The sequence below is a fragment of the Enoplosus armatus genome, chromosome 17 (genome assembly GCF_043641665.1).
Source record: "Enoplosus armatus isolate fEnoArm2 chromosome 17, fEnoArm2.hap1, whole genome shotgun sequence".
In the NCBI taxonomy this organism is placed as follows: domain Eukaryota; kingdom Metazoa; phylum Chordata; class Actinopteri; order Centrarchiformes; family Enoplosidae; genus Enoplosus; species Enoplosus armatus.
The window spans coordinates 5,087,631-5,102,064 of record NC_092196.1 but is presented as its reverse complement, the minus strand read 5'-3'; the positions used below and the strand labels follow the sequence as shown (position 1 = coordinate 5,102,064).

The 14,434-nt window shown below is 43.1% G+C and overlaps 2 protein-coding genes across 2 annotated transcripts; both read left to right on the top strand.

The window, feature by feature from the left end:
* The first annotated feature begins 15 nt into the window (after positions 1-15).
* hmgxb4a (HMG box domain containing 4a) lies at positions 16-5,836 on the top strand. Its single transcript, XM_070923546.1, has 13 exons — positions 16-66; positions 764-868; positions 1,065-1,201; positions 1,363-1,438; positions 1,534-2,121; positions 2,976-3,179; positions 3,683-3,861; positions 3,974-4,055; positions 4,161-4,225; positions 4,336-4,432; positions 4,555-4,712; positions 4,847-4,969; positions 5,144-5,836. Exons 2-13 carry the CDS (start codon positions 832-834, stop codon positions 5,186-5,188), a joined length of 1,791 nt encoding a protein of 596 aa, XP_070779647.1. The 5' UTR covers positions 16-66; positions 764-831; the 3' UTR covers positions 5,189-5,836.
* Positions 5,837-6,656: 820 nt separating this feature from the next.
* On the top strand, positions 6,657-10,169 carry LOC139300513 (GTPase IMAP family member 9). Its single transcript, XM_070923638.1, has 3 exons — positions 6,657-6,730; positions 7,097-7,248; positions 8,444-10,169. Exons 1-3 carry the CDS (start codon positions 6,706-6,708, stop codon positions 9,293-9,295), a joined length of 1,029 nt encoding a protein of 342 aa, XP_070779739.1. The 5' UTR covers positions 6,657-6,705; the 3' UTR covers positions 9,296-10,169.
* The last annotated feature ends 4,265 nt before the right edge of the window (positions 10,170-14,434 follow it).

The following is a 14,434-nucleotide window of genomic DNA, read 5'->3' as shown; positions in this document are numbered from 1 at the left end:
GTATTGTTGCTTCGCCGATAATAAAAGATGGCGGCCGGACCCGCGTAAATTGGAGACCCCATAGAGGTAGTAATATTTAATAAACACATTCTTTCCACTCCTCCTGGTGTTTGTAAACTACACATGCTACCTCCCCAGAGGAGATGAAGACATGAGCAGAGTTGAATGCATGTCCGCCACAGAATTATGTGCACTTGAGACGACCGCGGCCTAGCTGTGGGTGAAAGCCTCGGGCTTTCCTTATCCGCTTTCACCGGCAAGCTGTGGGCACGCTCGGCGAGACGGATTTGAGCGCAGGAAATGTTGGGATGCTAGGGAGTCAAAGTAAATGGAGAGGGGGTGTGTTTGTGTATCTTTATGAAAGTAGGCGGGAATTTGTTTAGCGATAATTTTGTTGTACTCTTTTGTAGGTGACAGACCACATCATTATTGTAATATAACCCAAATTGTATTTTTTCCTCAAGAAGCAGCCAGTCATCGAGCACTTCTCCACTTTTGAGGAGTGTTATGTTCAGGTTACCTGCAGCTCCAGTGTTGCTTGGACTGCTCAGGGTAGGGTAGTTAGCAACCAAACACCTATTTAGGTGTAATTAACTAGTTGATTTCTCGGTGACGTTACAAGATGAGAAAACATGAAGACAGACAAAGTTTTCCACTTCTTTGTTATGTAACCTTAGTCTGCTCTCAGTCGTTTTTGTCCAGAAGAGATATTATGTGTTCAATACCTTAACTTGTATTTTCATTCTTGCTGTTCACTTAACAGGTCAGTATCCTGCCTTATGTTGTCAGTGACATACTGTGACAAATAAACGTGTTGACAAAGGAGGAGCCATGGCTTTTGAGGAGATCAAGAGTAAAGGAGGAATGGGTAATGTCTTCCTGTGAAGTGCATGTAGTTCTACTGGCTTATCAAACATTCTGTTATTGCAGTTATAAACACTATGACAAGTACTGACAAAACCATTAAGTGTTACTGCTGCTCCACTGATTTGAGTGATATTCTCAGTTTTATCAAATGTTTACTGTTAAGGTAAAAATGTTGATATTTAATTCATGTTATGTAGATGTGGGTATGGAGGGAGACAGAGGGCTCGTAGCTGGTCGTAGCCAGAGAGAGAAGAGGAGGTCATACAAGGATCTTCTACGGGAGGAAGAGGAGATTGCTGCTCAGGTCCGAAAGTCTTCCAAGAAACGTCCCAAGGTAAGTCATCTGTCCGCAATCACTTGACCTCATGGTTTAATATCACAGAAAGCTTTTAAGATATTGTGCCGCTAGTTATCGTGTTATTGCACATTTAAATGTTTTGACTCTATGTGTCTATAAATTGGTAAAAGAAAAGCAATTGTGTTGCTCCAAATCAGGATTCAGAACTTTTCATGCTTGGAGGGGACTCGCACAAAAAGAAGAAGAAACATAGTGATGACTACTATCACAGAGGTGAGAGGTTGATATAATGTAATAATGTTTTCATTTCACAAAAAATGCAACTGTATTAACTTTCCTCTCCTTTTCCTTTATCCTCCCTGGATCAGACCACGATGGTTCAGGTCCACCTCCCCACAAGAAAAAGCACAAGTCTGCAGACCGCTCCCCTCCTCTCACTTCCCCCGCATCCTCCCACCCGACAGATACAGCGATGGGCCTCCTGCAGGCTATCACCTCTCCACTGGCCACAGGGTCGGACCCCAGCCCCCACCTGCACAAGAAGCCCTCCTACCCCTCCTTCTCCTCGCACTCATCCAAGGACCGCAAACGGGAGAACAGCAGCGGCAGTGGAAGCAAAGGGAGCCACTCCTTCTCCCACTCCCGCCCCGTGTCTTCTTCATCGTCGTCCTCCAAGAAGCACTCCTCCTCTTCCTCAAAGTCGTCTCTGTTCCACGGCGGAGCTCCCAAAGAGGAACCCTTGACGTTACGCGAGGCTGACGGGCTGAAGATGAAGCTCATCATGTCGCCAGAGAAAGAGGAAGGAGAGAGCTTCCCGTTCACGCCCCACTCATCCAAAGGAGGTGTAAAGAAAGAGAAGGACAGAGACAGGATGCAGCACTCAAAGTCGCCCAAGAAGAAGCTACAGCAGAATCGAGATCCACTGCCTGTAGTGGGGAAAGAGGTGGAGGTGGAAGGTAAGATAACATATATGTGTGTGAGTGTATATGTATATATATCTTTCTCTTAGTAAGGCTGGAGTTATGCTTCTCCAGGCTGCACGTAAGCAAACGTACACAGACAAGTTCCCATGTGTTTCTTTTATACTTGTATTGGTTGGGGGTGTAACGTACGTGTCCACTAGGTGTAGCTAGTGTAGTGTAGCAAACCGCAATGTAAAAAAAAACCAGAGAAGCCCAAATATCCCGAATTGGAAATTGACCTTTCTGACAGTGTAAACAAACCACTAGATTTATCAACCTAAATGAACGGGACAATGACGACATTTCCTATGCTCTACTAGAAGATCACTTGTGGCAGTACAGTACTGCTGAAATAGCCCAAACTGAATTGAAAATTAAATCAACCAATAAGCTTGCTTGATCGCAGGTCAGCACAAAGCATTGCGATCTACTGCAAGCCTTTGTGACCTAGGGTTACCCACTCTCTGCATATGTTTGCACAGACGTTTATGTGTTACCTCCACAGAACCAATGGCCTCTATATAGTGTATACCCCTACCAATAAGATTGAGACGGGGACAGGGTCTTTGAAATAAAATAGCACGTATAATAGCATATTGGGCTTAGGACCAGTGTTGTAATAATATGTACATTTACTGCTTTTACACCTGATGCATGTCATTATTAGTTGGGGCATCACACACCGACAAGTTTCTTTGCTGATCAAACACGTACTAAGCAGCTTTATTATTATATTTATTATTATAGATATTAACACCCGTAGTCCCAAATGTAATATACCACCTTAAATTATTCAAACCCCCATGTGTAGTGTATTAATATTTGTTGCTGTGTTCTCTGTCTTACAGGTCATTATGGAGGTGGCATGGGAGATGACAGCTCTTCATCTGGGGGTGAACTGGAGGCTGGTGAACTGGTCATAGATGATTCATACACACACCTGTCAAAAAAGAAGAAGAAAAGCAAAAAAAGCAAGAAGAAAAAGGACAAAGAAAAAGACAGAGACAAGGATAAAAGCGGGAAGGACAAGAAGCACAGCAAAGGATTTGGAGGTGAGTTTACTATTGTAAATATTGTTTGTGAACTTTTTTTTATTTAAGTCAGCCACTGTAAGAAAGGATTGCAACACAAAATGTGTACAATGTTGTTGAAAAAATATGGTCATTTTCTTATGCAATTTGAAAAATAGAAAGTTACAGACTTGCAAGTTTAGTTTGTGTCATTCTGCTTCTGCTGAGCCCAGCTGGATTTAATAATGTGCATACTATGGAGTATAAGTTAGTAGCAGTAGTTGTAAACGATGAAACGTTGGTTTTGTGGCATTTGGGTTACCAGTTTTTTAAAAAAGGTAAATGGTAAATGATCTCGCTTATATAGCGTTTTTCAACCTTCACGGTTCCCAAAGTCTCATTCACTCATTCACTCACACATTCACACACTGATGGCTTCTCTGAACCCACGATCAAAGATCAAACTGAACCAATCTCTGAATATGTCAGTACAGTACTTCATTACCATCGCTTTGTCTTCTTTGTCTTTGTATGACATTCTTCAGACTCATCGAGGGGCCACAGCCACTCCCATCCCACTGTCACCCACAGCACTGTCGGTCCAATGTATGCCATGGGCACGCCCGTCCCTCCACACCACCATCAAGGCAATGACGGAATCACAGAGAAGAAGAAGAAGAAAGAGGAGAAAGATCGGGAAAAGCACGAGAAGGAAAAAGACAAGGTACGATACTGTTCGCTTATGTTTCTTGCAGGGTTGCTCGTTAAAGTTCCAAAACAGTCTTTGAATTGTTGAGTGACTGGCATTAAATCAACTGTTGTTTGTCCTCTCTTAGCCCAAGAAGAAGAACACAACAGCATATCAGGTGTTTTGCAAGGAGTACAGGGTCAACATAAACGCAGAACAGCCAGGATTAGGTGGGTAATGAGATACAGTATATATATATACAGTGATGTCACTGATTTGCATATTGTCCTGTATCCTGTGTCCATAAACTATATGCTTGTATGTCTTTTCTGCAGTCTTTGGTGAGCTAAGCAAAAGGTTGGCGGAGGTGTGGAAGGCGATGCCCGAGAAAGACAAATTAGTAAGTTTTTTCCTCATTTGTAACTGATGCTTGAAGCTTTTGAATATCACTGTTCATGCTCGCAGTTGTTGTGGTGCACTAATGTGTTTTCTGTTTGTTCTCCTGTGCAGGTTTGGAGGCAGAAAGCTCAGTATCTGCAGCACAAACAGAACAAAGCGGAGGCCACCACAGTCAAACACAAGAACACCAGTGAGGGCAAAAGCAAAGGTATCTTTGAGTCTTCAACGTTCAACTGATTGATAAGGAAGATTTATCATTTCTCAACTCTTTGTCCTCTCACTGTCTCTTTACTGTTATCTTTTAATTGTGTTTCATGTTGAAAGTTGTAGGAGCGGGAACAGGGATGGTATCGCCCAACAGAGCGTCTGGCACCGTGTCCCTATCCCCAGCACGAGTCCCAGATGTTGATCCCATTGATGCAGCAGCTCACCTGCAGCTGCTGGGAGAGTCCCTGTCCTTGATTGGGCATCGGCTACAAGAAACAGAGGTACGTTTGCTCATGCAAAACAGACAGACATGATATACAAGAAGCTTTATGTTTCACTTTAGAGTTTGTGCACCACATTTTCTATTTGAAGTGTAACATGGAGATGATACATTACTGATGTGTCTTTGTGTTAGGGGATGGTGGCAGTGTCCGGGAGTCTGTCTGTACTTCTGGACTCCATCTTGTGTGCGCTGGGACCGCTGACCTGCCTCACAGCACAGATACCACAGTTAAATGGATGTCCTCGAAACGTCCTGGTATGGTATTATTTTTATCAATGTTGTATAAAATGACTGTACTTTACAATAATTCAAATGTTACTACTTTATGGAGTGAATTTCATGTTCATTCAGGTGTTATACTCGTGGCAGGGATCATGTGCACCTGTATTGCAGTTTTCTAACAAAGCCCTCTTTCTCTCTTTATGTCAGTCAAATACGTTGGACAACATTGCCTACATCATGCCTGGGCTCTGAGTGAAGGAGGATAATCAACGTGGAGTGATTTGGCATCGGAAGTTTAATTTAAGCCACTGCTTGGCATCTGAAGACTTGGATATTTCTATTGTCGACGTGTTTTTAAAGTATTTTTTTAAAAACCCTCTTCTCTTAATTTTCTAATTGTTCTATTTTTAAATGAAACATTTTACTGAACACGTTAATCTTCTTTCTTGGCATGTCATCTTAGTTTTACTGTTGCTGTACAGTGTGCTGTTGTGTGAATGGGTATACGCTTGTATGTACTGTACTGGAGGTATGTGTGCATTTGTTTAGCTGTGAAGTGGGTTTGACTGATAGTGTATGAGACTGTTGGCTGTACATGTCTTCACCAAAATGTACAGGAACATTGACGTCGTTGTCTTTTGGTCATCATCACCATAATATATTTGTCACCTGCTTCGTTTTTATTTGATCTTGTAAAAAGTACTGTCATGCCTTGCCGTTTTATACATTTGATATTTTACTGTGCTTACAGCATTTAGATTTTGACTACTGTAGAATTTCAAGTGATAGAAAACAAACACCTTTGGGTGCAACCAAGTTGTAATCAAGAGCTGTAGCTTACCAGCTAGCACCTGTCAAACATTTAACAAAAATGGCAGAATTAAAATATCTGTTTCCAAATTCAGCTTCTGCTTTTTTATTAGCCATGCTTGCTGCCATGGCTCTGGGGGTGGAAGAGCCTCTCGATGGGTTCATCACTTCGTTATCCAGACTGAAATATTTCAACAAGCTTCTGGATGCATTGCCACAAAATTTTGTACAGACATTCATGGTGGTCAAAGGATGAATCCTAATGACTTTGGTGATCTGCTACATTTCCCTCTAGCGCCACCATGAGGTTGACATTTTTGTTTTTTAGCGAACTATCCGGAGAACTTTTGGATGGGTTGCCATGAACTTTGGCACACACGACAACGTTTCCCCTCAGGGTGAATTGTGATCACATTGCCATCAGCCTCAGCTGTGTTTGGTTAGCAGGCTAACACGCTAAACTAAGATGGTGAACATTATACCTGCTTAACACCAGCATGTTGGCATTGTCACTGTTAACATGCTGAAGTTAGCATGTAGCTCGTAAAGCACCACTGTGCCTTAGTACAGCTAACGCAGCTGCTAGCATGCCTGTGGATAGTCTTGTTTTATTTAATGATAGATTAGGTTGGGCTAAGTAATACAGATAAATTTTTTTATAGGCTTTTTTATAGGCTCGTTTGTAGGTTGTTGCCACAGTGACAAAACACTAGTGGGCTGAAATGATAAAACTCTTCAGCCGTTTTACATCGGACCCTGTGCGGTCCGCGGGCCCCGGGTTGAGGAGCCCCGCACCAGCCACCACAACAGACGCAGCTGCGTGCACCTCCGCTGAAGTCAGTCAAGTTGAGTCCAGGACCAGAGGCTGGGCTGAGTCAGCCCGCAGGAACCAGGAAGTGCGCTCGTCCCTGATTCAACACTAAATACGGCAGTGGACCAGGTCTATCACAGGACCAGAAATGTCAGCGTCTGCTTCGCAGTCAGGTAGGCTGGGTCTTTCTTTAAATGAGTTGTATCTGAGAGACACGACAGGGCAAAAAGTCAGTGGGGTGCGGCTCCCCGTCGCGTGTTTTCGGTGTGTGTGTGCGGTTTGAGGTGAGAAGGGGCGCAGCTGCACAGGCCGCTGCCACTTCTTGGAAATGTGATGATGGCGTTTATATCACCGTTACACGAGGATATAAGAATTCAAGTAATGTTATTGTCGTAAAAATGCCTCCAGTGCATTCTGGTCAACATATACACAGTCCGTTACACACACACACACACACACACACAGCCTTAACATGTAAACAAAGTACGCCAAGAGAACCATGATTGTGTATTTTCTTGTCTTTTGCTCCTGCTGAGCAGAGCTGAGGCTGGTGGTGCTGGGCCGGACAGGAGCAGGAAAGAGATCAACAGTCGGCAACATCCTGGGCCTGCAAGACCCTCAGCAGGGCACAGATGATGCCGGCGTCACCCAGGAGTGCAGCAAACACAGAGGAGAGGCTGCAGGCAGAGAGGTAGGCATGAAATACCCACACAACGTCACGCTGCAGTGGCTCAAGGGGGCAAGTGTCTTTTTAAAAGTTGCATTGAAATGAAATGTTTAGAATGGGAGGCCGGCAAGTGTTTTACAGGTAATGAAGAGATTCAGCAGAGGCTATACAAGAAGTCAAGTATAACAGCAGAGTATCATGCTATTAAGTTTGGATTTGGATTTTTGACAACGCAATTCCTAGAGTTCTGTTTGAAATGACGTGGTTATCAATCACTGGGGGCAGGAAACACTCTTTTAGCAGCAGCTCTGTCAGACATACAAAAGAAAATGGTGATTTAAAAACCCCCAACGTCTTCACATTTTGCTGTAGGACCAGCTGTTACCGATGATGACATCATTGCGTGACATATGCACAATGTCTTGTCTTCCAAATTTCGTTCAGTACGTGCATGCGTCATTTCCTGTGGATATCTTCTGCATGTCCAGACCATTTGAACCCAAGGCGGGGATGGCAGACCCCGCCACTGGTGATGCAAACTGCGATACAGAGAGATAGCTGACGAGCGTAAACACATTTCATGGCTTCAGCAGAATAAATGCCAGCCGTAAATAGTATAAAAAAATGATTAGGTTATATGATATGGTGAAAAGGAATGCAATGCACGCCACATAAATGAGGAAGAATAAAACCTCTGTCTGGGACCTTTTGGGATCTTTATTACAATTACGGAGCAATAAAAAAAAAACTTCACATAATGTTACATACATACAACAGGCCTACAGTGAGTATACATAGCATGCATACCATTGATTTTGCTCGACAGACAAATACAAAAGTACCAAAAGAAAGAAAAGAAAAACTCACGCACGCGTATACAGCATATACATCTGCATGCATATATGGATACGTATACATACCTGAATACATGCATACACACACATGGTTACAAACATGTATATGCATACTCATATACCTACACAAACCTGTATACACAAATATTTACTGTCCTTTACTTTCCGTAGATTCCCATCTTCCAATCTTATGTACTATAAACATTTAATTTAATTTATATATAATCTATACAAAGTCCTTGTCCTACGTTCCATTTTGTTACGGTGACACATCAGTTTGTAATTAATGTACTGTAGAAAAACAACGTATGAGCTGTGCAAAGTCTAGTCAATCTTGATTTTATGCTTCTGCCCCCTCTCGGTAGGTGGTGGTAGTCTCCAGTCCAGCCTGGTTCGGCTCAGGTTGTGACCCAAAGGAAAGAAGAAGACACATATCCTCCTTTATCGCCTTGTCCAGCCCTGGACCACATGCCTTCCTGCTATGTGTCCCAGTGAACCAGCCAGCTGACGGAGAGGCCAAGGCGCTGGATGTCCTGGAGGAGCTGTTTGGCTCCTCTGCAGTCAGCACAAACACCATCGTACTCTTCACCCACACTGAGGAGCTGGAGGAGGACGAGCAGCTGGAGGAATACCTCGTCACGTGGCGCAAGGACCTCCGGGAGCTGGCGGAAAGATGCGGTGAGCGCTACCACACCCTGGAAACCCGCAGTGGAGAACCAGAGGAGAGGAAAGCTGTTGAGGAGCTGCTGGAGAAGGTTGAGCAGGCAGTGAGGGAGAGCGGCACGCAACACTTCAGCTGCCCTCTTTACCAGGAGGCCGAGGAAAGAGTGAGACAGAGGCAGGAAGAGATAGTGAGACAGAGGAGAAGACAGGGGTCTCCCACAGACTCACTGCCTGAGGAAAATGTGACGGATGAGGAGATGGAAACAGCCCGGGAGGAGGCAGAGAGGAGCGTAGGTGACTTGGACGTGGATGTGGACGGTATTTTCCCCTCTGCCAGTGTCTCGCCTCTCACCCCTGCTCCCTCTTTTCTCTGGGGCTTGTGGGAGAAGCTGGCAGGCTGGATGAGGTGGCTGCCCACACTGGTGAGAAGGGAGGCCCTGCTGGGAGCGCTGGTTGGCCTGTTTGTGGGGGGGCCGTTTGGAGGTATGATGGGGGCCACTGTGGGATCTGTGGCTACTGAGGTGGGGAGAAGAAAAACGCAGAAAACTAAATGAGAAATAATCTCATATGAATGCATTATGCATTAAGTCGCACCTTAAAGTCACTTGTCACTGTGTTCAGCACGCACTCAGTATTACTGAGCTAATATATTAGCTTACCAGCTAGCACCTGCCAAAATAGTATTTATGCTTGACCGCTAAGCACCACCACCACCACTCATTTTCTATTTCAGAAAGGGCACCACTCTCTAATGAAGCATGCTGTGTTATTTAATGGCTTTATTAATGGTTAATAAATCATTATAGCTTTATAGCTCAGTAAGAACACATTAAAGTTAACGTTTGGGTTGCCAGGTTTGATAAATGTCTTTGGCTGTTGTATATCCTCCTCTTGTATAACTTACTTTTTAGTTAGCTCAGTTATTCGTCTTGATAGCTTAACTTAATCACTTACTCGGTTATAAATGTAAATGATGAAGTCATCTTCCACTACAGTACTCCATTGAATGCCCTGGTTCAATGCAAATTTCCCCGCTGAGGGATTAATAAAGGATTATCTCTTATCTCGATCGATTGTTTATATGAAAATATTGATCAGCGCAGCTTTAACTAAAAAGCAAGTGGCATGCTGTCGGAGCATAATATTCACCAGCCAAATAGGTTCTTCACAACTTGGCAACACTAAGTCCTTATGAGTGGATTATTATTATTTATTAACCATTCAATTGTTATCAGTAACAACTTTTAAACTCCTTTTTGACTTTTTAGAACGTGGTAATGCAGACGGTATTAAAGAGGCAATACTGAGAAACATCCACATGGGGGAGACATTGACCTTCATATTGGAGAAGTTCAATTTGTTTGAGGTGAACTGAGAGATCCGTATTTACTGCTTAGCAAACAAATAAACGCTGCTGATTTAAGCACATTTCACTGTTATTTCTCTGAGACCTTTGAATCTGAAGTCATTCATTTTTGTGCGATCAAGTTATGGAGAATCTGAACTCATTTAAGGACCGCATTTACCAAGAGCAAGCTTCGAGCACGAGCGCACTTGTTTTGTTGAGTTGCATGTTTTGTAAACAGCACTGAATGTGTTGTAGAATGAAGTGAGTGGATAAAGTTAGCTGCGGTGCGGGAAACAAGAGCGCAGGATTCATGCTGCATAAACTCAGCTGAGCACCAAAGCAGCCGTCTCTCCTCCTCACACAATGGCAGGTTATGGCTTTGACATTGATGTAATTGATACTCTGCTAAAACCGTCAGTCATAACCCATCCTTATCTCTCTCTCTCTCTCTCTCTCTCTCTCTCTCTCTCTCTCTCTCTCTCATGTTGCTCTCCCTCTGTCTAAACTGCCGGCGGCTCTGCCTCAGGAACAGCTAGGCGTTTCCGAATGTGGGTGGTCCGGCCGGGGTGGGAGGGAGAGAGAGGGAGAGAGAGAGAGAGAGAGAGAGAATTAGCCCAGCTCTCATGTTTCCCAAAAAGAGAGGGGAGGGAGGGAAAGACGCGAGAAAGAGAGAGTAAGTGAGAAGCAGCGAAGGAGAGGAGAGAGAGCGAGAGTCAAAGGCACAGAACAGGCTTTGGGACCACATCTGTCTTCCAGATGTGGCCTCCACAGTTGTCTGAAACAGGGAAAAAAAGAAGGTTTTAAAAGTAAAGGAAAATTGGTGCTAAACAGTTTTTTATTGTTAGGGATTACACATACAGTATAGACGACAGTATACAGTCCCGGCTTAAGAATCCACCAGCCAGGGTATGCTGCTTTTTTTTTCTCTTTATGAAACTGCAATGAAATAGCACACTAGACCCCTTGAAGTTAATGTATATGAAAGAACACCTGTCCAAATATTATTCAGTCTTAGTGGATACACATTACGGATAAGACAGAGAGAGCAATGACAGAGTCGGCATTATGGAGAAAAATTAATGAGAAATGTTTTTGGAGGGGAATTTGTTTCTTCGGGAAGATATGGGACACACAGTATCAGAAAAGATTAAAAACAAAATAGCACAAATCGAGTGCCAGTTCTGTGTGAGAGTGTCGGCAGCGATGGCCAATATCAGATCTGAAAGATGAGACGTCATCGTGGAGAGAGAGAGGGGGGAAAAAAAAAAGATTTGTGCCTGTATGTACAAGCAAAGCCAAAATCTGAACAAACATGTGAGGGAATCACCAGTGAGCCATCATTAACGCTCAGGCTGTAACTTCTGCTCCTCTCCCTCACAGCAAAAATGTTGTTCCAAGGGCCTTGTGGTCCCTGGTTGGATTGGGGGGGCAGACGTGGACGCCCCGCAATATTTTTTTGTTATCATCTCGCCCTATGGGCTGGAAAAGACAGCAGACCAAAGGAAAATAAACAAGATGACACACTTTTTCCTTAACAGCACAGGAACGTTTCCTCTGCTGGTTTACACGAACATCACACTTGATCATTAAATGCTCCACGTTGTTTGCCTACACATATTTTTACTGACCTGGATTGTTTCTTCGCACGCCAATATTTAATGTTTCAGCATTCAACGTAACTGTTTAGATCAGTTTGATCAATCTGAACATAACAATAACTTGCTGCTCTGGATGAGAAATAGCAGTTCACGCCGTGAAGTACACAAAATACAGAAAACCACAAAATGACTGAAGTCCGAACACTTACAAATTTGGGAAATGACAAAAGAACAAAAAACATTTTTTTTCCACAATAGTTTGATTTTTAAAATCATATATTAAAAGAAAAATTCAGAAAGCTAATTCTGATAATTGAATACCAAAATGGTTTGTTTTATTTTGAAATTTAAATAAATGTTGGTGAAAAGACAGCAGCATTATGTTAAATTAGAAATACAGCAATAGCAAGAATATACAGTCTGTACGTAAGAGGTCGGGATCCATTAGAGAGAAATAAAAATAACATAAATGTATAATATTCCACCGAGCATTTCAAGTGGACTTTGTTTCCAATGTGGCCTCAGGCAGCAGTCTCTCTATGTGATCCCAGGCAGTTTGCGTGTGTCAGCCGGGCTGAGACAGCGGTGTCCACCAGCCGGCTCTCTCCTCCTCTCTCTCTGGGTGTGCTCTCTGTGAGCCCTCTCATCTTTTTCCCATTAGTGCTGTTTTCATGTTCCTTCCTAGCGTGAGCGTGTGTGGCTGCAATTGTTTATGAAGCAATGCTTGCCCCATCCGACCATGTGTTTGTGTGTGTCCAACGTGGATTTATGCAACAAATTGCCCAGAATGTCACAGAAAACAAACTATAATGACAGCATGTTTAATTGCATGTCATTATTATAGCGCACAAAATGTCATTTAGAAATAGGCCAAACGTATTGTATGATCCTTTTTAACACTTGGAGAGCCGGAATATGAAATGCAAAATTTAAAGCAGTGGTTTCCAACCTTATTTTTCCCAAAGTACCCTCACAGCCCCATCAGATGAACTCAAGTAGCCCTTCATCAACACCGGCAGTCATGTTCCTTATTTAACTTATTTTAAACTGGATAAAGTGGATGTTATTTAACACTATTAACTATATAAAAGTGGATATTATTAAAAAAAAAAATTCATACAGTTGAACTGTCGGTGTTGGTTTGGTCAAGTACTACCCCCAACTACTTAATTAGCTATTTCAACTATTTAACCATTTTAACTAATTCAAATGTTAATACATTACTTTTAGCTAACAATTTCAACCTGTGTATATATATATATATATATATATATACACACAGGCGGTACAGTATCTACGGTGTTTATATCTATGATTTCACCTATTTATCTATTACTGTTCTCTAACTATTTCAACCATTTAGTCACCATTTCAAACTAACTGCATTTTAGACTTCTCTGCTCGCTTGCTAACTTGTTTTCATGCATGAGCTCTCAATTGCTCCATGTGACTCAATATATGAATATGTATTTTTAATCAAATCATAATTGTTTTGGGAGTTTTTTTTCAAATTTTTGAGGTACTCCACAATCTCTCCACATACCCCCCAAGTAACTCTTTGGGTGCAATTTAAAGCATGATTGATTTAAAATATCTCCTCGTTAACACCGAAAATGAACAGGCAGAAATAACTTCATAGATTATAACTTGCTCAAAAATATCCATATTTATTCTTCTAAAAAAACAGGCATTAATGTATCTTTCCTCTTAAAGTTCAAACACAGAGAGCGAAGGCATCTGCATGTTATCTGCCTTTTCACAGAAGATTCTGAATGAAAATTCAGATATTGAAGCACTGCAGCTGACATAAAGCAGCTCACATCCATAATCTGACCAGAACGTGTCTCCACCACACGGAACAAGGTGTCGGGACAGGAAAGAAGCCCCCAGACAACATGAATATAAAATCACACACAGCTGCTGAGGTTAGAGCTCCGATGGACACACACACACACACACACACTCACACACACACACTGAACCAGCCGCACACGAACCAGCAGCTGAACCGCTTTTGGGGATAGGACAGGCACAAGTGGAGGTGCGCTGGGTGAACCTGCCAGCATGAGAGTCACCTTTCATCCCCTCACTGACCCGAGCCCTGTCCAGATGTGACAGAGGAAGTCCTCTCATGGACAGAGACTGGAGGAGGAGAAGAAGGAGGAGGAGGAGGAGGGAAGAGAAGGAGGAGCAGTGAGACTTAATGTTGTGTGGTCTGGTTCAGGTTTGCACGCCCTGCTGTCATCTGTCAGTTTAAAAGGGAATTCTAAATATGGTCGCCACATTTGTGTCATTTATTTTCGCTCGTACAACCTTAACATACGTTCTGTCACTTGGATACCAAAAAGGCATTTGGGCTTAACTAATACCCCATGGCCACACGTCAAGATCAGATGACGTTAAACGAGCTCCAGTTTGACTCAGTTCACTTGCCAAGGGGCCGATAAACAGTGAGTAGGAGGGTAAGGTCGTGGACTTGTGTGAGTCTAACAGGCGTGTGTTAGCCTACTGTGGGATGCTTCACAGCAAGTGTATGGGATGAGCAGAGGGGTGTGGATGTATATTAGGAAGGGGAAGAAGAGCTATTATGAAGCGTAAAGCTCACTGCAGGGAGCCCAATTTACAGGAGGACGAGGAGTTTGTAGGAGTGGTGGCGAGATAACACGGCACGAAAGAAGAGGGAAAGCCGGGGTTCTGTTTGTGTGACAGCTCTGAGGAGTTAGCGGTCTCACACCACACCTCCTGCA